The sequence below is a fragment of the Callospermophilus lateralis genome, chromosome 5, assembly GCF_048772815.1.
Source record: "Callospermophilus lateralis isolate mCalLat2 chromosome 5, mCalLat2.hap1, whole genome shotgun sequence".
Classification (NCBI taxonomy): domain Eukaryota; kingdom Metazoa; phylum Chordata; class Mammalia; order Rodentia; family Sciuridae; genus Callospermophilus; species Callospermophilus lateralis.
In genome coordinates, this window is record NC_135309.1 from 75,664,654 (window position 1) to 75,692,333 (window position 27,680).

At 37.5% G+C, this 27,680-nt stretch overlaps 1 protein-coding gene across 3 annotated transcripts in view; it reads left to right on the forward strand.

Moving 5' to 3' along the window:
• The window catches only part of Epb41l4a (erythrocyte membrane protein band 4.1 like 4A), a 226,531-nt gene that overhangs the window by 138,304 nt on the left and 60,547 nt on the right, over nt 1-27,680 (forward strand). For all 3 annotated transcript variants that reach the window (XM_076856923.2, XM_076856924.2, XM_077109476.1), the window contains 3 exons: nt 12,781-12,872; nt 14,271-14,348; nt 19,941-20,062. In XM_076856923.2, the coding sequence (XP_076713038.2) occupies nt 12,781-12,872; nt 14,271-14,348; nt 19,941-20,062 (292 nt within the window). The remainder of the gene's footprint in view (nt 1-12,780; nt 12,873-14,270; nt 14,349-19,940; nt 20,063-27,680) is intronic.

Sequence of the window (27,680 nt, forward strand, 5' to 3'; positions counted from 1 at the left end):
TGCTTTAAAATATCTTCTACAACCTCACAACAAATATTTGGTAAAGTCAAAGATAACCTTGCCAGACCTGGTGGCATATGCCTGTAATCTCAGGGACTTGGAAGACTGAGGCAGGAGGACAAGTTCAAGGCCAGTCTGGGTAACTAAGCAAGGCCCTGTCTCAAAAAATAAAAAGATCTGGAGATATAGTTCAGTAGTAGAGTACCCTGGGGTTCAATCCCCAGTACGGCAAAAGAATTAAAAAACAATAACAACAATAAAGCTAACCTGAATTTTCAGCTGTTTAGATTTCTTCAACATAATGCAAAACTAACAGCAGCAACACAATGAACATCATTGTTAATTTTTCCTTCTGTCTTTCTCCCTCTCTTTTGAGGCCAGGGGCCCTTTATCACTGAGCTACCTCCCTACCCCTTTTTATTTTTGAGACAGGGTCTCATTGTGTTGAGGGTGGCCTTGAACTTGCATTTTTCCTGCCTTGGCTTCCTGAGTCTTGGAGATTACAGGCATGCACCAACACACATGGCTCACTGATTATATTTCAGTGTCAATCTCTATGATATGACCTGGTTTTCTAGATACTTTGTTCAGTCCTTGTCCCTTCCAGCTTTGAGATGGTTTGTGGCCTTTTTTTTTTTTTTTTTTGGTACCAGGGATTGAGCCCAGGGGTGCTTAACCATTGAGCTACATCCCCAGTGCAGGGGATTTATATATTTTATTTTGAGACAGGGTCTCACTAAGTTGCTTAGGGCCTTGTTAAATTGCTGAGGTTGGCTTTGAACTTGTGATTCTCCTGCCTCAACCTTCTGAGCTTCTGGGATTACAAGCACATGTACCACCATGCCTGGCTCAGCTTTGAGGTAGAAAAAGGATGTTTGAGAAGCCTGAGGCACGATGCACTCCTGAGTGGTCAAGCCTAGTATCAGTGATCTTTAGTAGGGTGACAAAACAGGTCACTTAATGCAGGGGCTTGCATCAAAGGAATTTTTAAAATTGTTATTAAATAACACATTAATTAACCTAACCATTCTATTTTCTGAGCATTCTCACTTGCAGGAGTTTTTCTTTCTCCACCAGGTACCTTTCTGGGAGGCAGTGATTTACATAATGGTAGAATTAAGTTGATTATTATGGAGGCCTAACTGTAATCACAGATTGAATTAAAAAGCCCCTTAAAACCTATCACCTGGAACAGAAATCACATTCAGCTTGAAAAATGGTTGAAACACTTATTCTTCTGGTTTTCTGGTCTGCTGGTATGGTCAAAGAGATTTAACTCAGTATGTCCAGTGCTTTTAGGCTAAATTCAGAGATACTTTTATGCATTATTTATATTTCAAAATAGGCTTTGTGGTTTAAATAACACCTCACAGAAAATAAAACTTTTGGTATGAAGATTTTTTGCATGATGATGGTATCAAATCTGAGAAAGACACAAAGAAGAAAATTACTGTTTCTTATTATCCTAAAATCCAGAGGTAATGATTATTAATATTTTTATATATTTGCTTCTAGATTTTTGCCCTACTAGTGTGAATGTATGTATATAAATATATATGTATGCATGTCATTCCCTATATGATTTCATACATGATTTTTACTTAATATTGTATAATAAGACTTTCCTTCTTTTATTATATTTATTCATATGTACTTGCTAGGTGTTAGATAAGTTTCATTTTTATGTGTTTTACTCCTTTTCTTGCTATTGCAGATGTAATATTTTCCTCCTATTTTCTTAACTGATTTTTGCTAGATGTGAAAGCTATGGGATTTTATATGTTTATCTCAAATGGGGCCATTTTACCCAATTCTTGTATTTTAGCCAAGAGTTCTTCATTTGATTCTCATAAAATTTTATAGCTATATGTGATTTTTCAAGTGAAAATTATTTATTACTCCATTTCTGCTTTTTTCATATTTAAAGTGTTGTTGGAACTTCTGGAAGTTTTAAAAGCTATTACCACTGAGGCCTCCTTGCTGGCCTTAGTGATTCTACCTCTAATGTATCTTTAATGAAGTCAAGAGATGACAGTGATTCTCTCTCAGCAGAGCAGCATGGCAACAGTTGAAGAACTGAGAAACTGTTGGATTTTAGACTTAACCTCCAGGGCTTCTTGATATGGGGAGATATGAGAGAGGATTCCTGGTGATTTAAAGGTGTTTGGTTTCAGAGGAAGGATGAGCAGGACCGAGAATTGAGTACTAGATTTAGAAATGTAGGAGACCACTGACAAAACTTGTCTCAGTGGATTGGAAGAATGAGCTTCAACGCAGTCATTCCCCTCTTAGAAATAAATGCTGGAGAGAAACACAACACAGTTGTGCTCTGTGCAGTACATAAGTAAAACAATGAAAAGATCCTTAAGTCCATAAATAAGAGAATGAATGAATAAAGTGACACACATCCATTGAGGAAAAAGAAGGGGAAGAATAGGAGAGGACTTGGAGATGGTGAGATAGACAATTCTTCTGGGCAGTTTTGGCACAAAGGGATTAGATAGGGATGCAGGAGTATCAGGATGTGAGGGGATCACAGCCACCATGAGGGACTGCAGGTGGTATAAGATAGGAGATTTAGGGGAAGGAGAGAGCATGCGCTGAAGCAGTACTGGCAGCAGTAGGACCCTTCCCCTCTTTTAGGCCCTGTGATTCAAGAACAGTAGGGGACAAAAAGCACACCACTTGGGAAGGCAGCAGTGGCAGCTATGTCCTCAAGGGAGCACCAGCTTTCTAGTAGTGCAGGAGGGTGAAGGAAATGTGAGAGAACAGACAGAGGTGTTTGGGATTTTGCTGATGAGAACCCATGAATTCCAGAGGGCATAAAAGGGAGGGATTCAGGAGTTGGGTATGGTGGAGATGGGGACAGATTAGGAAAATGAGTACAGATAATGTGCTGAGCATTATTTGGGGATAACCAACACCAACAGTGGTAAGAAGCATGAGGAGCATTGGTCTAGTGGGTTCAGGGGCTGTGACTGTTGGCAGAGATTTTCTGGCTGTCCACCCTGATGATGGGATAGAAGGTCTAAGGAGAGGGGATGGTCCCAGTAGCTAGTTCAGTCTGACAGTTTTGGGGGAGGGCCTCTCTTTCTTGTGTACATGTGTTGACACTTGACATTTCCTGGTGGACTTGAGGACTTGGGGAAATTGGGTGTTGCAGCAAAACTCTGGGCTTCAACCTCCATGACCAGATGTGCATTTTGGAAAGTTACTGCAGGGTGAAACCCTACACAGATGGGAAAACAAAAGTGGTCAGGTTAGGAGATAGCATCCATCAAGGGCAGATGAGGAGAGAGGACTGACTACAAGAGTGGAGAGAAGTGGGCAGATGTGGGGGGGGGGCATTTAGGAAGTAAAATTGCTTCTTCTTGGTAGCAGATTCAATGTTTTTGTAGAAAATGGGGAAGAATTTAGGATCATACTCAAATTTCTTGGTTTTAACCACAGGGAGAGGGTGCCATTCCTAGCAGCAATCCCAGAACTTGGTATGTAGTAAGCACATTTGAGGAGTAAATGAAAGGATGAGTAAATGATGCTGTGATTACTCTTATATGCAGTGCATTATGAAATAAACCTCAGCTAAACTTGCTCAGCATGACACGATGTAGGACCAAAAAGTTCCTGGCCACTCTGGCCATGAGAAATTAGACCCACTTGGCAGAACTCTTGGTTGGAGAGCACACAGGAAGTTATGATGACCAGGAGCTGTCATTGTTGGTCAACAAACCCAAGAGGTCTGCTTATGGAAGTGGGGTGTCCTTCACAGTTTAAGTGACCCTACAGGTTTAAAAATTCACTTTTTTAAAAAAAAAATTTCAAACTTATAAAAGTGGCTAAGAATGAAAATATTACAAAGAACATGCTTATTTTTTGTTATCCAGATTAAACTGCTAACATTTTACTCCATTTCCTTAGTATTTATGCTTTCTCTCTCTCTACTCATACATGAGTCTTTTCTGAACAATGTGAGAATAAGTTGTATGGGTCACAGACTCTAAAGACTTCAGGGCATATTTCCCCCCAAATAAATATATCTCGGATGTAACCTTAGTACAGTTATCAACTTAATAAATTTATATTGTTCTTATACTTTTATCATCTACTTTCTAAACTCCAGTTTTGGTGGTTGATCTACCAATGTCCTTTATGGCATTTCCCCCTAACAGAAAAGAGTCCAGTTAACCTCCCTCAATCTGGAACATTTTTATATCACTGACATTTTTTAAGAATACAGTTCTCTCCCACTATTTCAAATCAGAAAGCATCTCGTTTGGTGTTTTTCTGCTGTTTCCTGAGGTAATGTATTCTCAGCTGTAAGGCTGACTTGAAGTTGTGTCCATGTCAAGGTGGCACATCTGGAGGCACACGATGACCATCTGTTCTTTGTTGGCTCTTAAGTTTGATCACCCAGTCATGGTATTGCCCAATTTCTATACTCTGTAATTCTTGTTTGGATCTTGTTTTCCCTGACACTGAAGCTGATAAGCGGCCTGTAGAGAGATAAATCAATAAAAATACCATGGTACTCCTTAAAATTTCCCTGTATACTTAGCATTCAGTGAGGATTCTTGCCTGAGTCACTCTTTTATGAAGATGATGGCAAAGTCCTGATTTTCTAGCCCTCCTTCTCCCTCCACATTTATCATTCAACTCTCAGCATTCCATTATAAGCAAGAGCTCCACCTTCTCTTTTTATTTACTTATCTGTTGTTGGCATGCACATATTAATCCTCTTCTTTTCCCCAGTGATTTATAATTCATTACTGTATTTAACCATTTTGAGGTTCAGATTGCCTAGATTTGATCAGTAGGAGTCCTTTCAGCCTGGTTCCTATGCCCTTTGGACCCATCCCCAACATTTATTAGGTACTTTCTTCCTTTTTGGTCTACTCTGATATTGTAGGTGCATCTCATATGTATCCTGGTAATAGGCATTTCTCCAAGGAACTCTGGTTTCTTTTAGTGGGAAATAGTAAGATCTTGGTGTTAGGTGTGATCATTGCTGCTAGGACAACTTTGCAGTGGACAAAGCTAGGCAATCTATGCATGCATGTCCTCATAGGTAGAACATAGTACATATACAAATATAAATATATACATATATAATCATACACATACTCAATTGTATTTTAGAAATCATGAGTTCACATCATTCCTTCCCAAACCCACAAAGGTTCCTTTTTGCCATTTTCCATTTCATATTTTCATGTCTTGTCTTTGTCTATGAGAGCTTTGGTTTCCAACAGCAGCAACACATTTACTCATTTGCTCAGTTCTAAAATACATATCAAATAGTCAGGATTGCTTTGGCCAAACCACTAAAATTGTTTGCAATTCTTTCACCCACACGCACTACCTTGCCAAGATGGAGGGCCTGTGCTATGCTGTGTTCAAAATTTACTGGGTGGGTCCTCCCTCCCACCCTCCCTCTCTTCATTCCTTTCTTTCTTCCTCATTACTGTGGTTGTGTATTCACTTGAAATCTAATTAGGTTTGTTTCAGTTTGTTTTCAGTTATGGTTCCCTCCCCTTCACATTCTTGCTCATTTAATTTTATGTTTTGAATATGTAGAAGATTAACATGCTTCCAAAAATCAAAGATATACAAAAAGGCTCAGAGAAGTTTAACAGCCTCCCAGATTCTTTCAGACCTATTTCTTCACTCTTCTCTGCATATATCCAACTTCATCATTCTATGATTAATCCTTTTTATGTCCATTTTTGTAAAGATAGGCAGTTATATATTTTTTCCTTATTTTTCTTCTTTCTTACTCAGAAGGTAGCCTACTATATAGGCTCTTGCTCCTTTGTTTTGTTTTGTTTTCCTCCTAGAAATCACTCTCTATCATCTGTTCATTAAGAGCTTTCTTGGTTCCTTTTTTGTACAAAACATTCCATTGAGTATATTTCCTATAGTTTATTCAAGCAGTTACTTATACTAGAATATTGGGGTAGTTTTCAATATTTTGCATTTAGAAATTTTCTTTCCTTCAATAACTTTTTGCATATGTATTTTTGGAGTGGTATCTGTGAGGTAAATGCCTAGGAGTGGAATTGATTGGTCAAAGGTAAGTGCCTGTGTATTTGGTTTGGTATTGCCATCTCTCTCTCTCTGCATCTTTGTACATAGGTTGATTTCATCTCTCCCCCCAGCTGTTCCTGAGTATGGCTCTTCAGTAGTATTTGGACCCTGATGCCATATGATTGGTTGGTGGGAGTCTTTCTGAATGGTTTAGGTCCAGGGCTCCAATTTACTCTCTATTCCCTGGGTTCCATCAACCTACATTTTCTTATCTGTAGAGGAAGGATGATACTGTCTGTCTGAAAGAGTTGTCATGAGGCTAAAAGTTCCCTAGTCCAAAGTTAGACAAGTCACAGGCACCTGGTGCAGGACTGAGTTGAAATTGCCTTGGTATTTTGCTGCTTAGGGCTATTGAAGTCTCAAACAGGAAGGGACTCAGGGTCACCTTGTTCTTATCAGTCTTGTCTGGTGAATAGCTTGTGCCAGGGCAGGAAGGAAAGTCCTGGTCTTCCCAGTCCATGGTGTTTTCTTTGCTTCATTCGCTGTTGTTTTTTGTTTTACTTTTTCCATAATTAAAATGCATAGGTCATTTGTTCAAAAGGAGAAAATTTCTCCTGTAAAAAATTTAAGTTACACCAATAAATTTAAATTAAGAGCATCAGTAGCTCTTATAAAATATACCTTCATCTTAATAGCATAACAATATTTGTTACTGAATTGTTTTAACATTTGTAAGATTGGGGACAAAAATTGTCATTAAAACAAAAGTTAAGTCAATATACACATAGAAGAGAGAAATGTTGATATTTTGGAAATAGTACAGGTTCCCTAAAGAGCAGTTGAAGAATAAAGAAAGTCAGAACAATAACAGAAGTAAACCATCTGGACTTCAAAGTTTGCATCAGTGAATTCCTTCAAGTGGGAAGCAGAATGACCTCAGATGGGCTCTTTGCTCACTTTAATTAGGAAAGCAGCTCTCCACATCACCAGCTAGTGGGATTCTCAATGCACATTAGCACACCAAGAGGTCTGAGTGCTTACCCCAGTATTCCCCATCTTTACTTGACAATATAATCCTTTTATGCCAATATCTTGACAGTAGTGTTTTGAGAAACATTCTTTGGTGGCCTTTATATAAAGACAAAGCTTCAAAGAATAAGATAATATATATACTTCATCTTTCAAAATTTCTTTCTGACTTCCTTTTCCACGTAATAACAAAATTGGATTTTTTTTTTTTTTTTTTAAAGAGCTCAATCCAAATTCATTAGCCAGGTTTGAATCCGGGATTTCTAGAAGAGAAGGTAATTAAAAATATGAGGAAAGCCATTAAAACAAAATTGTGTTCAGGGCACAGTGGTTGCACACCTATAATCCCAGTGACTTGGGAAGCTGAGACAGGAGGATCACAAGTTCAATTTAGGGAAAACTTGTCTTAAAATAAAAAACAAAAAGGGCTGGAATGTAGCTCAATGGCAGAGCACCCCTGGGTTCAATCCCTGGTACAAAAAAGAAATTGTGTGTGGTGTCTCATATATACCAGCATAATTCAAATTTTAAAATTGTAGTATATTTGGGCTGGGGATGTGGCTCAAGCGGTAGCGCGCTCGCTTGGCATGCATGCGGCCCAGGTTTGACCCTCAGCACCACATACAAACAAAGATGTTGTGCCTGCCGAAAACTAAAAAATAAATATTAAAAAATTCTCTCTCTCTCTCTCTCTTTCTCTCTCTCTCTCTCTCTCTCTCTCTCTCTCACTCTAAAAAAAACTGTAGTAATTCAACTTCACCATTTAGAAAGATAAAATTTCTCAAAACATATAGGTTTTATAATAACTCTTGGTACATATTTCCAGTTGAAGAATAAATTTGTTTCACCACTTTCCATCCTTTGCTTTATCAATTATTAAGAAAGTTATTTTAGTCATTTGTTATCAGTCTCTATTTAGTTTCTTCCCCTTGTGCCTAAAGTAGTTGATGATTACCAACTAAATATATAACCAATTAAATCTGTAAATTTGTACAGATTGCATGTAAAAACTAAAAAAAACTAAAACAAAACAAAAATCCCACAATACGTTAGACTTGTCACCTTCACATTTTAGCCTCTGCCCTATCTTGATAGAAGGTTGTTAGAAGCTTCTCTGCTGTAGGTCTTCAAGTATGTATGTAATGATGGCATCTTTCCAGTGTTAGAAGTACTAATCTCTCTTACTCTTAAATAATGGCCCACATCTTATATCTTGAATTGCTTCTTGCAACCTTGGATGTGGGACAAGTATATAATAATGAAATGAAGAAGTTCATCCTTGTACTTCTAGGGAGGCTGGGTAAGGCATTGACCACTTGTGTGGCTGCTTCCCCAAACAGAAATAGGGAGAAAACAGAGTACAGACCATGTGTGTAATGAGGATCTGTGTTAAGGACACAGGCTTGTGGGAGGCAATGGAGCTGGAGTGGGCCCAGGGAGGATAAGTGGCTGTGCTGCTTGAAGTTGAGTCCCTCAGTGATACTGTCAGTAATCTCAACATGTGTAAGAGAAGCCAAGCAAAGTAGATTTATTTCTCTAAGCTTGACAAAGAAGATGGATAAAGAGTGTGAAAGGACCAGAGGGACTTAGGTTAGGATTTTGTACAGGGCCTGAATACTTGCATATGATGGAATTGGGAATTTGAAGCAAGTTTACATAGAGCACCAAGGTACAAGGCCAGGCACTGTGGCACATGCCTATAATCCCAGCAGCGTGGGAGTCTGAGGCAGGAGGATTGCAAGTTCAAAGTAAGCCTCAGCAACTTAGTGAGACCCTGTCTCGAATAATCAAAAGGGCTGGGGATGTGCCTCAGTAGTTAAGGCCCCTGTGTTCAATTTCTAGTAGCAAAAAAAAAAAAAAAAAAGAAGAAGAAGAAGAAGAAGAAAAAGAGACTCCAGGAACAATGATATCCACATGATATAGTATCTGAGTATAAAAGTGACCTAAACTTGAGTAGTTAATAAAATAAAAAGAAATAGATTCAGACAATATCCTTGCTTCTGGCATGAAATGACTAAACCTATGACGGTATTTAAGTAATTTTGCAAAAGCAAGCGTTGGATTCTTGGACAGTATCTTTAGCAGTATCTTGAAATGAAGTGCTTCAATTAGGAAGCTGCTGCTCTTTGTATGGATGAGTGAAAATGTGCTAACTGACCATTTGGAAAAGATTTAATAGGTAGAAGAGTGATGGAAAGAGACATTTGAAACACCGTGCCAGTTCATTCAGGCTAGCAGTTACTGCATGTGTCAAAAGTACATAGAATGTATTTAGAACACCTAGCTCCTATTTTAGTTGTGTTAACCCTCCTTTTAGTTTTTAGATCATTTTGCCTACACCAGGATAAAAAGTAGGCAGCTTGTCTTAAAGCCCTCTAAAAATGGAGAATGTGCACCTACTTGATTTGTTTGTGACAGAAGTAATTAGGAGGTCTATAAGGAACTTTTAATATATTCATACCCAAGGAAACTTGAGAAAAACCTAATTCTGGCTGGATTTTACATGCTTTTTGTTCTTTGATTAAGAAACAGTAGATTAAAAAAAGTATATTAAGAATTAGGTATTCCATGATGAGATCTGTTCTTTAAAAAGTAAAAGAATGGAGATATGATTGTGAAGAATGAAACAAAAACTAGTCTAAGTTTGAGATTTGAAGGAGATGTATTTTATTTCAGTTAAACACCTAATACTTTTAAAATCTTTTTTTTATATTTTATTTATTTATTTATTTTTTAGTTTCCAGCAGACACAACTTCTTTGTTTGTATATAGTGCTGAGGATCCAACCCAGGCCGCACGCATGCCAGGCGAGTGTGCTACCACTTGAGCCACATTCCCAGCCCCTAATACTTTTTAATTTCTTTCTAGTTTTGAAAATTGGATTTTGGTACATAAATTAGACCTTATTTATAGATGCTTTGGCCCAAATGTGAAAGTGTCTTGTGTCTCAGTTTTCCTGGCCAACACTTCTAGGTAGTAAGGCCCAGCACCTCCTGCCACACCCAGTGTTTCTGTTGTTGAAAGGCACAGGAAGATGGCCAGGTTTCCATGTACTGAGGGAGGTAAGCTGGGAAGGCAAGGACAGCCTGTCCTGGTGTCCCCTTTGTCTTAACCACGTATCCTGTCAGAATGCAATCACAAGCCAATTTATTTTTAACTTATTGACCTGTTCATTACATTTTAGGATAATCCAGTTCCCTTAAAAGCACTCACTCCTTGTAATAGAAATAATGGTATACTCAGGGAAGGGGAAGGGTGGCCAGTGGTAGGAGGGAGATTGAGTTTTGGTAACTTTTGGCTTTTTTACAGTTTATATGTCTTTTATCTTTTATTTATATTTTTCTCTGTCTCTGGGGTTAAACACAGAGGCTGGCCACATGCTGGGTAAGTGCTGTACCACCGAGCTACGTCCTCATCTTTGAGATAGGATCTTGCTAAGTTATTCAGTTAGTCCTACCTCAAACTCCCAAGTGGCTGGCTTACAGGCATGAACTGCTTCACTTGGCTATGTTGTATATTTTTTTTAAAGAAATTTAAAAAAAACAAAGAGAGCTCTCCTTAAAAACTCCCATCTCCTGATAGGAGCCTGGGCTTTCCCATGTTACCCTCAAGAAACTTGTGTGATTTACTTTGCACCCATTCCTATTTTCACCCCCAGTTTCTTTTGCTATTGAGGAAAGCATTTTCTGAATTCATTGACTTTTTTTTCCCCCCTCAGCTCTAATTTTATAATCCCTACCCCTTTCACAGAAGTCACCAAAGATTTTTCACTGAGAAATGAGTAAACGCCTTTGAAACCCAGTTTGACCTTTCTGGGTCATTTGAGATTTGTGCTGTCTCTTCCCAGCCTTTCTGAAACCATCATCTCCTGGTTCATTTTGACCCCCTCAGTCCACCTTCACACAGTCCGCATCTTTCCTGTCATTCCATTCTGCATTCTCTTCCTGAGCCATCTCATTTCCTCTCAGGCAAGATTGCCTGTGTCAGTGGCTATGACCTCTCTCCTGAGTTCTGCACCTGTGTGCTTATACTGGCCCACTTGGCATTCCATGGACACCTCAGGATCCAAGTATCTCCTCCTGAACTTGTTATCCATTCCCTTGTCATCCAAATCCCTATTTTTTCCCACTTGCTATATTTTAATACTAGTACCCAAGCCAGAAACCTGAGTCTCATCCTAAATTTCTCCCTCTGCCTCATAGGAGTTTGGAATTGTAGCTAGCCTTTGTGTAACACAGATAGGTTGGCTTTGTTTCATTTTACAAATAGAATGCTAATTTAGGTAGCATCATTCCATTTGGACTTGGGAAGAATTTCACGGGTATGAATATTCTGTCCTTGTTAAAAGTGGGAGACAAATCATTTCAATTATTTCTCTGTGCTTACAGTTCTGTGTTTGAGTCTGTAAGAACCTCTTTCAGAGGCATTGCTGCATTTGAGATTCATGTTTGATTTTTAAATTTGAAACTAAATCATCAATTATATAATTTTGCAGAGCTTGTATTTTATTATTATAGCATTTATATTGTATTTTGTTTGTTTTTTCCATTCAGTCACTTAAACTAATAGTATATTTTTTTAAAAAATATATTTTGTAGATGGACACAATACCTTTATTTTATTTATTTATTTTTATGTGGTGCCAAGGATCGAACCCAGGGCCTCACACATGCTAGGCAAGTGCTGTACTACTGAGCTTACAACCCCAGCCCTAAACAATAGAATCTAGAGTATGGCGGTATACATCTGTAATTCCAGCTGCTCAGGAGGCTGAGGGAGGAGGATTACAAGTTGAAGGCCAGTCTGGGCAATTTAACAAGACCTTGTTTCTAAAATATGAAAAAGGCTGGGGTTGTAGTTCAGTGGTAAAGAACCCCTTGGTTCTGTCTCTAGTACTGCCAAAAAATAAGTATCTTTTACAAAATTAGAATTACCTTTAATGTTGCCTTAGTTTCTTTTGTATTAAGTATATTAAAGAATCAAATAACTACTAGATTAAAATGATTAAAATTTGTACCTGTTATGTGACATTTTATATCTACCATATCATTTAATTCAATAAATCCAATAACTTGGTACAGAATGGGGAAGAACTCAAAATCAGAGATATTACTTAATTTGCCCAGATTACATTGCACTGGTGGCTACTCCTCTCAGTGGTTCCTTCTGAAATTTTTAATCTTTTTTTTTTTTTTTTTTGTGTGTGTGTGTGCTACTGGCCATTGGCCAGGACCTTGCACATGCCAGGCAAGGGCTATACCACGGAATACCACCCCTGGCCCCTGAGGTTCTCTAGACATCAATTTGAGTGTGACCTGTGCATCCCTTAATTATACTTAAAGACTGGATTTATGGGCATCTGTTTTTTATTGGGAAATTATTTCCACACAGTGTTTTTTGTGGCAATTTATGATGGGAGATTTGGCAGTAATTCAGTACCATCACCTGGATTATGCATAGCTGTGAGGTGATGTAGAAGTAGATAATGAAGTTGATTGCAGTACGATTTAAACAGAATTTATGTTTTGTAATTTTAATTAGCGGAAAGTGATTTTAATACAGCCTTCCAAAAATAATTACTAAGAGACAATTACTCATTGTTTTATGGGTTAATAATCTCTCTGCCTGCTTGGTTTTGTATTACTAAAGGAGGGACTATCTGAAGAGTGTTATGGCCAGTAATTCAATTCTCTCTCTCTCTCTCTCTCTCTCTCTGTCTCCTCTCAGTGCAATGAAACCTCATTCTTTTTTGAAGCTCGAAGTAAAACCACTTGCAAGCATCTCTGGAAGTGCAGTGTAGAATATCATACATTTTTTAGGTATGTTAATTGGATAGTTTTGTTCATCATTTCTAATAAATGAAAATGGCATTTGTTTTTATAACAGGAATTTTGTCTGCAAACAGAAATTTTAAAGCTTTTCTCTTTTTTTATTTATTTTGGTTCAGTTCTCTGGATGGAATTAGATGAGCATCATATACACATGTGTATACAGATGTACATGTTTGTATACATACATATATATACATAACACAATGTAGACAGTACTTTTACTGTAAGAAAGGATCAATGGTAATTTCTTAAAGTTTATGTAGAAAATGCAGATTTGACTACCACCTGTGTGGCATTGGTGGAAATCAAGTATTCTGCTGTGGACATAGTAAATTTGAAAAGCCTATGAGCCATCCATGTGGTAAGGCAATTGGGTATACAGGGCCAGGTGGAAAGGTAAAGGTTGATGGTGTAACTTTAGTAGATATTTAATAACAGAAGGGATTGGTTGAGATCAACTATGGAGAAAACAAAGAGAGGGAAACTCAGAAATCTAAGAACTGAGCTTTGGAGCCAAGAAGAGCCAGCTGAGGGACATGAGAAGAAACAACCAGGAGAGGATGTCATGTACTGGGAAATCAGGAATAGGGGGCCAGCAACTATGTGCAGCCTTCCGGGGAGGGCAAGTAAGATGAGGACAGAGAACTGACTACTGAATTGTGGGGACACTTTTTCCTTATTTCACATCCTTGTGTCATAAAGATAAGACAAAATTTTAGCAGGTAATACTTTAAACTTTATTGCTTTATTTTTGTGTGTAAAAAAAAAATTAAAATAGGATTGAATTCTTCCCCTTATTCCTGGAGAATTTTGATTTGTATGGAACAATTTAGCTGAATTGCATAGTGTTGGAGAAATATTTTTGTAAAATGACTAAAGTCCTCTTTATGGTTTGTGTTAGAGGAGGAACATGGCCCAGGAAGCCTAAGACTTTGCCTTCAGGTCAGTGGGACAGGCCTGGGAGCCATGGCAGTGTCTGTTGAAAGTGCCCTGGAATGGGAAGTCCTGGAACACATTATACAAACAAGAGCAAACCATCATATCTGTCATGATTGACTTATGAGAATCTTAGGAAGAGTAAATCAGCATAGTGACAAAATTCCCAAGATAACTTAAACAGAGAAAGTTAATTCACAACTAAAACCTCCTAGGACAATAATGTGTATGATAATTTTTAGAAAGTATGAGTATTTGGTATCATATATATGTAACATCCAAAGGTGTGGATGTGTGTCACATATGAACTTACAATAACCAGTTCCTGATTCTTTCACTAGCTTTGTTAAACTGTATTGCACTGTTAAGTTTTCAATATAGCTTTTTGTTCAAATATTGTACAAGTATCTGCATTTATGAGTCTTTGGTTTTCTTTTTAAAATTAATTAGAATGCCAGAAACAGAATCAAATTCATTGTCAAGAAAACTCAGCAAGTTTGGATCCATCAGTTATAAGCATCGGTACAGGTAAATGGTATTTTTTTTCTTGGGGTGTGTGCCTGTAAATAAGTATTTAATTCAGCTGTCTACAAAAATGCACAAGGAAGTGTACGATTTAAATTTTTTCTTATTTTACCCACAGTGCCAGTGTGTTTTATAAGCATAACAACTTATTAAAATTTTCTTGACAAAAAATGATTTTCCAGAATTAATTATACTTAATGTCTGCATTAGCTATGTTAAGTTTAGGACTTTTAGAATGTAGTATAACTTATTGTCTTCAGAATTTAATTTTGATTCAATTATCACTTATTTCTAATTTTATTCTATGATGATGAAACAAAATAGATATTCTGAATATTAACTGATGGATTGTGTTCTTAAGATCTTCAGTTGATCCCTTATTATAACACAACATATACTTTATACTGTATATCAAACACACTGTTGATGTGCAAAATTATTGTATTTATATAGTAATGAAACAATTAACATATTATATCTTGACTTTATCTGAGCAGCCACTAAATGCCATTGTTGTGCTGTTTTCCATTTATTGCTTCATTTAGTCATCATAATCTCCTGTAATATTATCTTTATTAATATACGAGGAAACTGAGGCTCAGAGAGGCCAAGTGGCTTCTTACGGTAACATAGCTAAGAAGCAGTGAGATGAGATTCACACCCTAGCAGTCTAACTCCACAGCCTGTCCTTTTAACCATTAGACAGATTAGCTTGTTGAGAATAAGCCTGACTGTCATGCAGCTAGGTTAGTGTTTGTGTCTTTTACTAATACCAGCATTAAAAGTGGAAGTGAGTTCTATATGGAAAAAGGATTTATTTTAATTCATTCTGTTCAGTGGAGAGCCTGTGGTGTGCAGGGTATGGTATCAGGAGTCCAGAGACACAAAGAATCAGATCTAACCACCTCTGCCTTCAAAGAGCTATAGTATTCATCAGGTGGCGCTGCACGACCCCAGGTCTTGAAAACCCATGCAGGGTGCAGAAATGCCACACAGCCGGTGGGATGCTATTCTGTTAGTTCCATTGGTGATGTCACTGAAAGAAACGATTGCACAGGAGATTTGAAAATAAAGCCCACTCAAGTGTTTATAGGACAGCACTGTGCCAGGTTTTAATTCTTCTCCTCTTTTAATAACTTGCTTTTTGAGTCTTAAATTTGAGACCAAAGGCAATAAAGGAGTGACTAGTAGTGAATTCGTTTGTACACAATGTTCAGTTGAATGTTTGCTTATTTGATGACTAAAAATAAAAATGTTAATTGTATTATAGATATTCCTGGTTTTTAATATGAAGGTATTTATTGATGTTTCAATATTTAACCTGCAGCTTTTCAAGGTTCTGCATAGAAAGTGAAATAATTACAAGTAGTTTAAGGAAAAGATTCTTTACTTTTATACTGAGAAGAGTAGCCAGTAGCCAGTATGTAGGCTGTTCTTCCAGTTGTGGCATAAAACACTGCCAAGGTTATAAAGAAAATGTGTAAAGCTATCTCCTTGTCACCAAAATGGAGCTAGTGAACAGACATCTGCCTTAATGTTTATACTATTAAAATTATAATTAGGGTGTTTAACATATGCTGTAGTTGGCTTCCACAAATTTAGCCACACCTGATTTCTCAAATTTATTGAAATGCAAATGTGTGGCTACTGGGAATTATTATTAGAAAGTTATTGGATTTTGCATATTTAATATGATTTCTTCCAAGAATGTAATTAAAGGTAACCTTTGCAGAATTGGAGGTTCTGCTAAATCTGTTCTAATTTCTTGGCTAATGTTAACTGCCAAGTAAATCTTAATGAAACGCAAATCAACACATCCATACGTAGGAAGCACTAACCTAACACAATCCTTGGAAGAAAGCTGTTCTATCCTTGTAGACAGAGCTTAGGCAGGGATGGGTCTCTGACTTCTGGATGGTCATTAGCACATAGATTGTTTAATGTCGAAAGACAACACACAACCCACCTTTATCCAGCATCATATGCCTGTCTCTGTTTTTAGACAGTCAGGCAATATCCTCACTTGCAAGCAGAGCTCTGAAACACAGACAGCTCCCTGCTTCACCTTGCAGGCTTTAGAGTGTTGGGGAAAAATAGCAGCCTATGAAATGGCTGCAGTGTGTGAATGTGAGTATCTGTGCACATGAGGGTGTGTGTTTATATTAGTATATATGAATATTTTGAGGGGTGTGCATGTACACTTATGTGATATGTACATGTATGTGATGGAGGAAGACAAGTGTTCTAGCCTTTATTCTCTCTTCCATTTTAGGGCTTTCAGAATGCCAAGGAGATTACTATATCTTTTGGGAAATCTAATCATTACTTAATGGAAAAAACAGACATTTTAAAATTTAACAATTTTTAAATTTTAAAAAAGACATTTTTAGTGATATAGGATAATCAGATTTCAAAATTAAATTGGAGGACAATGACTGAGGTGAAATCAGGTGGTGTTCTAATTTTCTCTCTCCTTTTTTGGTACTGGGAATTAAACCCAGGGGTGCTTAACCACTGAGCAACATCTCCAGCACCCCCTCCCCTTTTTTTTCCTTTAATTTTTAAATTTTGAGACAGGGTCTTGTTAAGTTTCTTAGGGCCTTGCTAAGTTGCTGAGGCTAACTTTGAACTTGGGATCCTCCTGCTTCAGCCTTCTGAGCCACTGGGATTAGAGGTGTGTATCATTGTGCCTGGCCCTATTTTTTTTTTTTTTTAATTATCAGGGACCAACAATCTGAAATGGAGATTGATTAAATATTTGATTGATTAAATGTCTTATTATACATTGCTATTTTCTTTTCTAAGTCCCTTAAAAATTAACTTTGCCCTCATCTGATGTTAAGTGTATAGGAGACTCCTGGTTTTGATGAATGAATAAGTTGTGTGGGATTAGTACTCCAGAAGTGAGAATGAGGCTTAAGAAACCCCACTCCCCAGAAACCCAGATGTTCTTCTCCTGGGACTTAAATCACAGGCGCCCTCACGGGATCTCACATTTCATGAAGCAGAGAAGAGACCAAGTTCTCATGAGAACCTCCTTAGTGTCAGGTGCTTGCTTTCACATGGGCTACTTTATTCAGTCTATATGGTGACCTGCCAAAAGAGGTATCAGATCTCCAATTATACAGATGAGAAATTTGAGCACCTAAAATAAGGTAACTGAACTAAGGACCCTTAACCACTAAGTAGCAAATCTGGAACTTGAACCCAAGTGCCTCTCCTCTCCTTCTTTTCCCTCTTGCTCCCTGTGAGGCTGAAGGACTTCTGATAGTGTCACTTAGCATAGAAGGGGGTGTATGCCAGAGTGTGAGAGGGCAGGGAAGTGGGTGATTGTGGAAATAGAACTCTTCCCTGTCACAATAGAGAGTCCCCAGTCATGCAGAGAGACCCTATAACCATTCACTGTCAGTTTCTATATGTACTTACTCATCACTTTCTGCTACAAAGAAATAGAATGCTACATATAACTATTTCTGTTAGGATATAGTAAGAACAAATAGAAATATATATAAGAAAAACGAGACTGCAGAGATTTTTAAAAATAAAAATCTGCTGAGGACCAGATAGCTAGAGAAAGGCATAGCTATGTTTTCAATAGGGCTTGTTGCTTCAAACCAAAGGCTAATTGTTCTGTCCCTTCTTCCATGCCACAAGACTGTGCCATTATGACCAACTGAGGGCAGAAAAGTTGGTGTAGTGCTGGGACCTGTGCAAACTGTGGCAGATCAGTTTGTTTCTGGACCTTAGCCTTATTAATCTTGTGATGTGATTTTGTCATTTCTGCTCTGTTCCCAAGAGAGAAACCAAGAGGTAAAATTGAATAATAAAGTACAATCTCATTATAAAATGTCTCAGTGGTTCACATATTGGATTATATTTTCACAGCAAATATTTTTTTTTCTCTGTGTAATGAGGTACTCAGTGCCCAGGTCTTTCTAAAAACAGAGAAAGTCTTATGTCAGTAGATCTGATCTTCATACTCCAGTCATTTTTGATAATGAAATTCTGCTATATTTGTGGATTTTTTAAAACTTTTTCAGAAATTTATGTTCCCTTATATACCTTTGAAAAAAAATAGGTGTATTTTCACTTGAAATTTAACTATCACAGCTTGTTCCCCTACACTCCAATTCTCATGAACTGTTAAACATGAAGTACTGTCATGGATGGAATTTGGCACCTTAATTCTCAGAATAGCTCATTCCTGGTAATGTCCCAATTAGCCTGATGAGAAGTTACTTTTTTTTTTTTTTTTTAAATGAATGTTGTTGCACTTCTCTCTTTTTTTTTTTCTTTATTTTTTCTTTTTTGGTGGTACTGGGTTTGAAGCCAGGTGCACTCTACCACTGAGCTGCATACCCAACCCTTTATGTCTTATGTTAAGACACCATCTGGTAAGTTTCCCAGGCTGGCCTCAAACTTGGAATCTTCCTGAGTAGCTGAGTTTACAGGCATGCACCACCTCACCTCCTCACCTGGCTACAGTCATCTTTATTTCTAATAAAAGTGGATAGTGAGAAGGGGAAATATTCAAAGAAGCATATAAGATGAATTTCACATTGTTGTTGTTTAATCACCTTTTGGGAGATATTTACCAATCTTTATTCTGTAAATGTAGGACAGATAGAATTGGGGGCCAGTAAAAGACTTTTTTTTCCCTCCCAAGATGGCTCTCCTTATAGTGAAACAAAATAAACATATAGAAATGCATTTTTTTCTGTACCTAAACAGTGTTTTCCATTATGAAAACTAGGGTCATTCACTGGCTCAAATTCACCAGTTGTGGAATTAAATTTTAGTAAAATAGCTGTTCACTGAAATCTAACGAATGAAATTATACAATTCTCTGGGAAAATTACATAAGAAACCTTGTCCAGCCCCAGGGAAAGCTTGCCCTCTTGAACCCTCATGGAATCTTTAGAGAATATTCTAGGCCTGCTTTCCAATCTCCCATGTGACCCGTTAGGTGAGGTAGGCACAATCAATGGCTAATTGTGCCATGGTGGGTTTCAGAATAAAACAACACAAAGTGGTCCAGCAGGGATACTTCACAGCTTGCCCTGTAAGGAAAATAGGGGACTTCCCTGTGGGATTGTTGTTCTTGTGTAATTTCACCTGACGTGATTTACCATTGAGTTGTAGAGCTCAAGAAATCAGAAACCTTTATTTCTAGCCCATCATTCTTCTTCTTTTTTTAATATTTTTTTTTAGTTGTTGCTGGACACAATACCTTTATTTTACTTATTTATATTTATGTGATGCTGAGGATCGAACCCAGGGCCCCACACGTGCTAGGCGAGTGCTCTACCGCTGAGCCACAACCCCAGCCCCCCCACAAATCTAACTCCTTCTTTAATAAACCCTTTCTTCCTGTTTCTCTCTCATAAAGATCTTCCTCCTAATATAAATTCCCATCTAAAATTTAATGTACTTCCTTAGCCAATATTACAATGAATAATATTAGAAACCTCTATATGTGGATGACCAGTCGAGTCTTTGTGTTTCTTCTTCTTTACAGCTATTCTGAATGAGTTCTTGTTTAATTTTGTAGCTGTGTGATTTTACCTTTGCTAATCAAAATGTTGCATTTTCAAGTGGCAGGACAGCTTCACAAATGAGCCGAGACCTTTCTATTCAACTTCCCCGGCCTGATCAGAATGTGTTAAGAAGTCGAAGCAAAACTTACCCTAAGAGAATAGCACAGACACAGCCAGTTGGTAAGTCATGATGCCTTAAGTCACTTTGCATTTTCTTTTAGGCTCATGGTACAAGACATGCTCAGGTAGTACTATAATCCTGTATATAGTCTCTTTATTCCTTTTTTTCTTTTTTGGTACTGCAGATTGAATGCAAGGACACTTTACTATTGAGCTGCATCCCTAGTTCTTCTTTATTTTTGACAGAGGACCTCACTAATTTGCTGAGGGGGAGAGTCTTGCTAAGTTGCTGAGGCTGTCCTAGAACTTGTGATCTGCCTGCCTCAGCCTTCCAAGTCATGTACCACTGCACCTGGCTTTTTTTTTTTTTTTTTCCTTTTTGAGACAGAGTTTGCTAAGTTACCATGGCTGGTATTGAACTTGAGAACATACTTCCTTAGCTTCCCAAGTCACTGAGATTACAGGTGTGCACCATCCCACCAGACTTATAGTCTTCTCGTTTTTACTAGTAGAATATTTAGTTTGTCCTTGGTAATATTCAATCAGTAATTATTCATTTGTAGATAAGTAGTCACTTGTAGATATGTAGTCATCCTGACTTGCTTAATGATTATAGTTTATTTTTGAAATGGTTTTATTTTATAAATAAAATCTCAGCTTAGTAATTTCTTTGGTTATTTGATATTGAATTGAAACAAACTCTTTGTAAAAGTCTCCTAAAAACAAAACAAAACAAACAAATAAACAAAAGAAACACTGGTGATGTAACTTAATTTGTACAAAATTTGTTTGGGTTTTTGTTATTGTTTGTATTTCAGTATGAAATATAATACAGAAAGTGCATGAAATACAAACATGCATATGTGTATATGGGCATATACACATGTGTCCGTGGGTGTGTTGTGTACACAAAGTTTAATATAACTAGTACCCCCCCCCCGTCCCTCATGGCATTTCTTTGATCATATTCTCATCATCCAGTCTCTCCAGTTAGAAGAAATCCTGTGTAACTTGTGATCATTATTTTCTTACTTTCCATTATTATTTACTTCTGATAGAGCCTTTGCCTATTCTTAATCAGTCATGTGCATCTTCTTTTGCATCTTATTTTTTGTATCAACATGACATGTAGTGGGTACTAAAGTGTATTTATTTTTCTTGCTGTGAGTATTCCAGAGGTTTTCAATTTTATCTATTCTACTGTTGGTAGACATTTGGGTTTCTTGAATTTTTTTGTTTCTGATGTAGATTATTTCTTTAATAAATTAATCAGTTTTAATTTATATGTTTAGTAATCAAAGCCCTCAGAATTTTACTATAAAATAATGTTGCTGACTTGAGTCTGTGGCTTGCTTATAGATTACCCTTGTCTAATTCTCTCCAGGTTCATTTCACATATAACATCTCATTTTAGTCTCACAATAACTTTGTTTGGTGGAATGAGGCAAGTATGTTCACATTTTATAAGTGAGGGAGACACAACCCCAGCAGCTATACAGAGGTAGGGTTGGGGAAGGAACCCAAGGTCTTCTGGGTCTTTCTGTCATATTATGTAAAGTCAATAGAATTTTTAAAAATATCTTTATTTTATTTTTATGTGGTGCTGAGGATCGAACCTAGTGCCTCATGCATGCTGGGCGAGCTCTCTACCATTTGAGCCACAATCCCAGCCCCTGAATAGAATTTTTAATAATAGAAGTTAAATCTGAACATCATATGAAAATTTGCAAAGAATATGACATCTACTGTTTCATTTAATCCTCATTAAATGTCAAGCCTATGAAATGTATGAGTTTGTTCCACCATTTCTGGGTGTGAAGATGGCATCCAACTTATCATTTCTAAAGCCAAATTAAATCCAAGAAGGTCCCCTTCTTTCATTGAACTGGGAGGAAACAATCCTTTTCTGGTGGTTCTATAGGGGCAGAAATAAAACATGATTTAAATTTGTAATAGATTACCTTGCCACATTACTGTTATTGTTATTCCTCACTTAGCTGATGAGGAAACTGAAGATTTCAGACAGTTGGTCAGTATTAGTATGGAGCAAGTTCAATTAGTTACCAATTAGTCTGGTTACCAATTAGTCTGAGTACAAGGAGACAGAACACACTCAAGTGTAACAAGTTACATGGAGTAGCTTTATTATTTATAGTTAGGTAGCATGGGACAAAAGAAGACTAGAATCTCTTATGAGTTGGTCCTCCAGACCTCAGTAAAGCTTCCTGGGACAGAGTCTTAATGGAGTATGCTTTACTTCCACTACACCTTAAAGGACCCTAAAAGGCAGTTCACTCTGGATTACATACCTAAGTGGTCATGTGACTCACTAGACTTTAAAGCTTTGGTGGACATCTTGCTTCTAGAGAAGAGAGGAACAAAGCTCAGGCTGTCCTCTGCAGTTTCTTCCTAACTCAAGATATTACAGTCCCTAGGAGAGACAGGAATAAGGGCTGGGCTAATCAGGGTAGTTCCTCTCGATCTTAGGATATCACATTCCTAGCATATTTTACAGTTATTCTTGAGAACCATAGGCAAAAAAGCCTGGGTTGGGCCAAGGCCACCCAGAGAACTTTCTTGCAATTACATAATAATCCTAGGCCAAAGATTCTAGTCTTCTAATGCCTAGTTTTATGCTTTATCTTAATACTTGTATTACTTTTATATGAGCAGTCTTAAGTCCCATTTGGATCAATTATACTACAGCTATAGTTAATAAGAAAACCTTCAAATCCTATGCTATTTCTGAAACACCATGAATGCCTTATAAAATTCTTCTGAGACCAACTGAGAATATTAAAAACATTCACTGCCTCAAGTCAACATTTCATTCCACTTGTGATGCTGGAATCACATATGCTATCTCTATAAACCTGTGCAATTTGCTTTTTTTTTTTTTGGTCTCCTGTGCTTTTATGAAATATCTGCATATAGTCTACTGACAGGAACACTTTTTCTTTGTGCTTTCCATAGAATCCTAAATACTAGAAGCTGGATTTAGGGACAAACCTTTTTTTTTTTTTTTTCCTGGCTTTTGTAGATTCAGCCAAATGCAGTTTTCACAGAGCAACTTGGAACTATATTGTGCTGTCAAATCCATGCTAACAAGGTCACGTCTCAGGTTCCATTCTGTTCTGCTGTGAAAGAGCCCCCTGTAGCATGGTCTGTTGGTTGATCATATTGGAACATATTCCTTCTTCATTAGGGAATGAGGGTACAGGTGGGGCATGACATGGAATAGGTGTCCTTCTCTGAGGACAGCCTTCCAGCATCAAGTGGGTCTTTAAAGAATGTGACATGTGGTATGCCTTTACTAATATTAAAATATATAGTTATTTTATAAGATTTAGAAAACTTAGAACTTTCCCTCACAAAAAAGAAAAAATAAAGCTTTCATATTCAGTTCTGTCTTCTAGTACTAGCTATGTATTATTATAGCCTGTTAATTGTTCATATATCTTTCCTAGAAAAATGGAATGATAATGTTTTACAACAGAATTGTCTTTTTTAATATATCATGAATATGTCCTACATCTTTACATGTTCTTATGTGGCACCAGTTTAATGTCTGGACGATGTTCTGCTTTATAGATTTTTATATAAATGTGACAATTTATTCAACCAATCCTTAATTATCAGATACTTAAGCTGTTTCAATATTTGAAAACTATAACTATAGCAAATATCCCTCTAGTAATGTCTTTAAGCATTCATGATTATTTATTATGTATTTTAAACAATGATATATACCCATCATTTTTATTCTAAAAAGTACCGTATATAATCCAGTGTTTAAGACTGCTAAAAGCACATTTCACTTTGAATTTTTTTTTAGTAGCTTGTGCTCCACAGTACTGTGATGTGTTCTATGAATCCCTAGATGACCCACCCTATGACTGTATGATTGTCCTGAGTGAGGAAGTACCGCTTAGCAAATGCCAGTGATCCAGGGTTGCAGTTGCTATTATGCTATGTAGGAAGAATATTGTCAGGGATAATTTTCTTCCATTTTTTAAATATTGCATTTTCTTGTTTTTCTATTTCAAATGTACTCTGCATTGAGTCTTAATTGACCTTGGCTGATAGAAAGGCAGTCCCTCACTCCTAATGCTGTGGTGGGCTTCTGATTCAGAGCAGAGGTTTGAAGAGGCCCTCTAGTCTTCATTGCACCAGCGTGGCTGTGCTTGTTGTATGCATGCTCCTTTTCCAAGCCCTGCAGGCCCCACAAAGGTGGACAGTCTGTGTAAAGCCAGTCTGAGTGAGAGTAAGAGGGGAGGGGTCTGGGATCAGTTTGAGATCCTCTTGGGCCTAGGGTCCAGCCTACCTAAAGAGATCTTCCTGTCGCTCTGCTTTTTCCCATCTTCCTCCTGCTGTGCTGCTTCAGAATAACCCCTCACTCAGAAGCTTCCTTTCTCTGGAACTGGTGAGAATGAACAATGGCTCTCTCATTTTTTTTTATTCAAATTTTTTTTTTTTTAAATTGGACTGGAATTGGAGCTCCGTGGTAGAGCTTTTGCCTAACATGCAGAAGACCCAACCCTGAGTTGGCTCCCCAGTACCTCTCTAAAAAAATTTTAAAAAAAATTTTTTACTAGCTAGAGGAAAACAAAAGTGTTACCTTAGTAAATTACTTTGCCATAGTTACTTTCCTTATTATTTAAAAACACAGAAAAAGTTCTTTTATGATAGTATACTATATTTGGCAGAAATAAAATTATAGTTTAAATAAGGAGATTTAGTTTTACCTTAATCAGGCCAGATATTAATTTTTGTAGAGGGAATTCTGTTGGTATTCTTTTTATTTTTTTTTTAATATTTTTTTTTAGTTGTAGATGGACACACAATGTCTTTATTTATTTTTATGTGGTGCTGAGGACCGGACCCAGTCCTTCACACATGCAAGCAAGTGCTTTACCACTGAGCTACAGCCCCAGTCCCAGCCCCCAGTATTCTCTTTAAATGAAATTTTAGAGTTAAAGTTTTTGGATTATCAGCACACATTCTCACTTCTCATTTAACATTTATATATAATAAAAAATAAGTTCTGATAGAAAGGAGATTTTTACTTTTTGTTAGTTTGTATCTTTAACTTATAGTAATGACTTTTAGAAGACAGTCTCTTATTTCTTCTGAAGTTACAGTAATTCAATCCACCTAAATAACTATTCCCCTTAACCATATCCCAGTTCTCTATAAGTTTAAAAAGCTTTTTATTCACCCCTCAGTAAGGAACAATAAATGCCTGGTAACTAAAAAGCTATTGTGTTTAGAATCTGCCAAGTGCAGGTCTTGGCACCTCTATGAGGAAGTACATTCCAGAGTCAGGAGTTCTGCACCCAGCAGCCTGCTGCCCCACCCAGAGTTCAGCGCCAGGGCAGGCAGCCAGCATTCCTTGCAAATCAGAAATGCTTAGGTGGAGTTTGGGGTAAATCAGGAAGAGAGATGCAGATGGGAAAAGTGTACATTTGTATAGGCCTTTCTCTGATAAGGTCTTAGCAACTCATGCAGGTAGACTTGTCAGAAAAGTCTCTGCTATAGGTAATCAATAAAGACAGAATATTTAGATATAATCCATAATTACCTGTAAGGAAAATATTGGGTGAAACCAACCACAGTGGATGAACAATGGTAGGATTCTCTGATGCAGCATTTTAAGGTCATAAATGTATCCCACTGATGGACACAGAAGTAAGCGATCACAGCAACATCTTCAGACTGAAAAGCACAACAGGATGACATATATCATAGCATATAACTAATGATTCACCTGGGGGTAGCTGGCCAGGATTTCTATTTGTGACCTGAGGTGGGTGCACCCAGAGCAGGAGAGACAGAGAAATGCTTTGATATAGTACAGTTTCACTTGGGGCAGTGTAGCTCTGGGCTTTTGAGAAATAGTTAAGAAAGTAACCATTGAATGTTCAAATTCCACATATTTCACTAAGATTTTGCACTAAAATGTCATAAGGTGATTTGTTCAGTGACATTACTCTCTGCCCAAAATATTTTAAATAAGGAATGCTTTAAATACAAAAGCTATAGCATGAAGATCCATTGGTGCTATTAAGCAGCTTGTGTATTTTTTGTAATACAAACATTTCTTTCCTGAAACAAAAAAGAAAGTAATTATCATATATTGGGCACTTCCTCTGGTTGGCACATTGTGTCAGATGTGAGAGTCAGCAGAAGCTCAGCTTGACTTTTGGCATTTAGATCTTTTTTGTTAAAGTAGAGGAAAGGCTACTGTGTGAAGAGACCAATGTGTCAGATAGAGGTGGTGTGGATCTGGTAAATCTTTGTTCAGCTTCAGTAGTACATGTGTCAAATGCGTGGCATTATAAAGGCACTTAGCCAACCAGAGCTTCAATTTTTTCATCTGTGAAATGGGGATATTGCCCCCTGCTTCAGAATCGTCAACATGGAAATGGTGTTTGAAATGAGCTGAACATCCTGTCAGACTTTGGTAGGAGCTTGGTATGTATACTTTAGTTTCCTTCTCCTAAAATAGAAGGATTTCTTTCTATATAAAGCATGAAAAGGTCTGCAAATCCACCTGTCAGTGTTTGAATTATATTTACAATAATAGTGTCCACTTTATATACAAAGGATAATAGGATTATGTTAAGGAGCTGTGGGCTTGAGAGGGAGGGATGGGGAGAGGCCATTCAAGTACAGTGGGGCTTGGGAAGGAAATTGGGGAGTTTCATTTTATTCTAGTGGACTCAGTATAAATAGGGAGTGGAGGAAGTAGGCAAGCCCAAGCACACTCTGCCTGCAGGTTCTTTTGCCCTGCTCACCTGCAGATCTTAGCAGCCAGGTATATTGTGAGCACATTTAGGGGTTTTCTTCCTTACTGGGTTTCTACTTTTCAGTGTAGCCTTTAGTTCAAGCTATTTTTTAAAATCATGGTAAAAAAAATTAAGTTCACTATATCCGCCATTTTAAGTGTAAAGTCAGCAGTGTTAAAGATATTCACATTGGCCTACAACAGATCACTAGAACAACGTTTTCATCTGTAACACTGAAACTCAAAACCCACTGAACACTGACTCCCCTCCCCTCTTGGTAACTGCCTTTCTACTTTCTGTCATCACTTTCCCCTCCTAGTCGCTTCAAATGCTCATTGCTCTCCAGCCCCATTGGGATTTTCTGTGACTATGAATTGGAAACAGCAAACTTCTCACAGTGCATTCTTAATAGTGAAGAGATTGTGGTAATTTTAAAGTTCACATAATTACTCATTACATCTTCTGTGTAAGGTAGTGGTATCCCCCACCCCACTCTTCCTCCCCCCCCCCCCCGTTACTGAGGATTGAACTCACTGTCTCACATACTGGGCAAGTGCTCTCCCCCTGAGCTGTATACCTAGACCCCGTTCTTTCCTATTTGAAGTAATTAGTGCTAGCCCCACCTGAGTGCATTTTTTCAAGCAGACAAGAAAAATAAAAAACACACAAAAAGGGCAAAGCCTGCAGAGCTCAGAGAGGGGAAGCAAAGTTATTGAATGAGGAACACACAGAAGCCAGGGCTGTGTATCAGGGATTTCATAAATAAGCCCCAACCTCTCAGTTGGTCCAGAAAGTTATTAGATCAACAAGGTTACTTTTATAGTATGAGCTGAACTTTGACTAAGTTGTCATCACAGAGACTTGATATTCAATAGTAGGAAACTGACTTA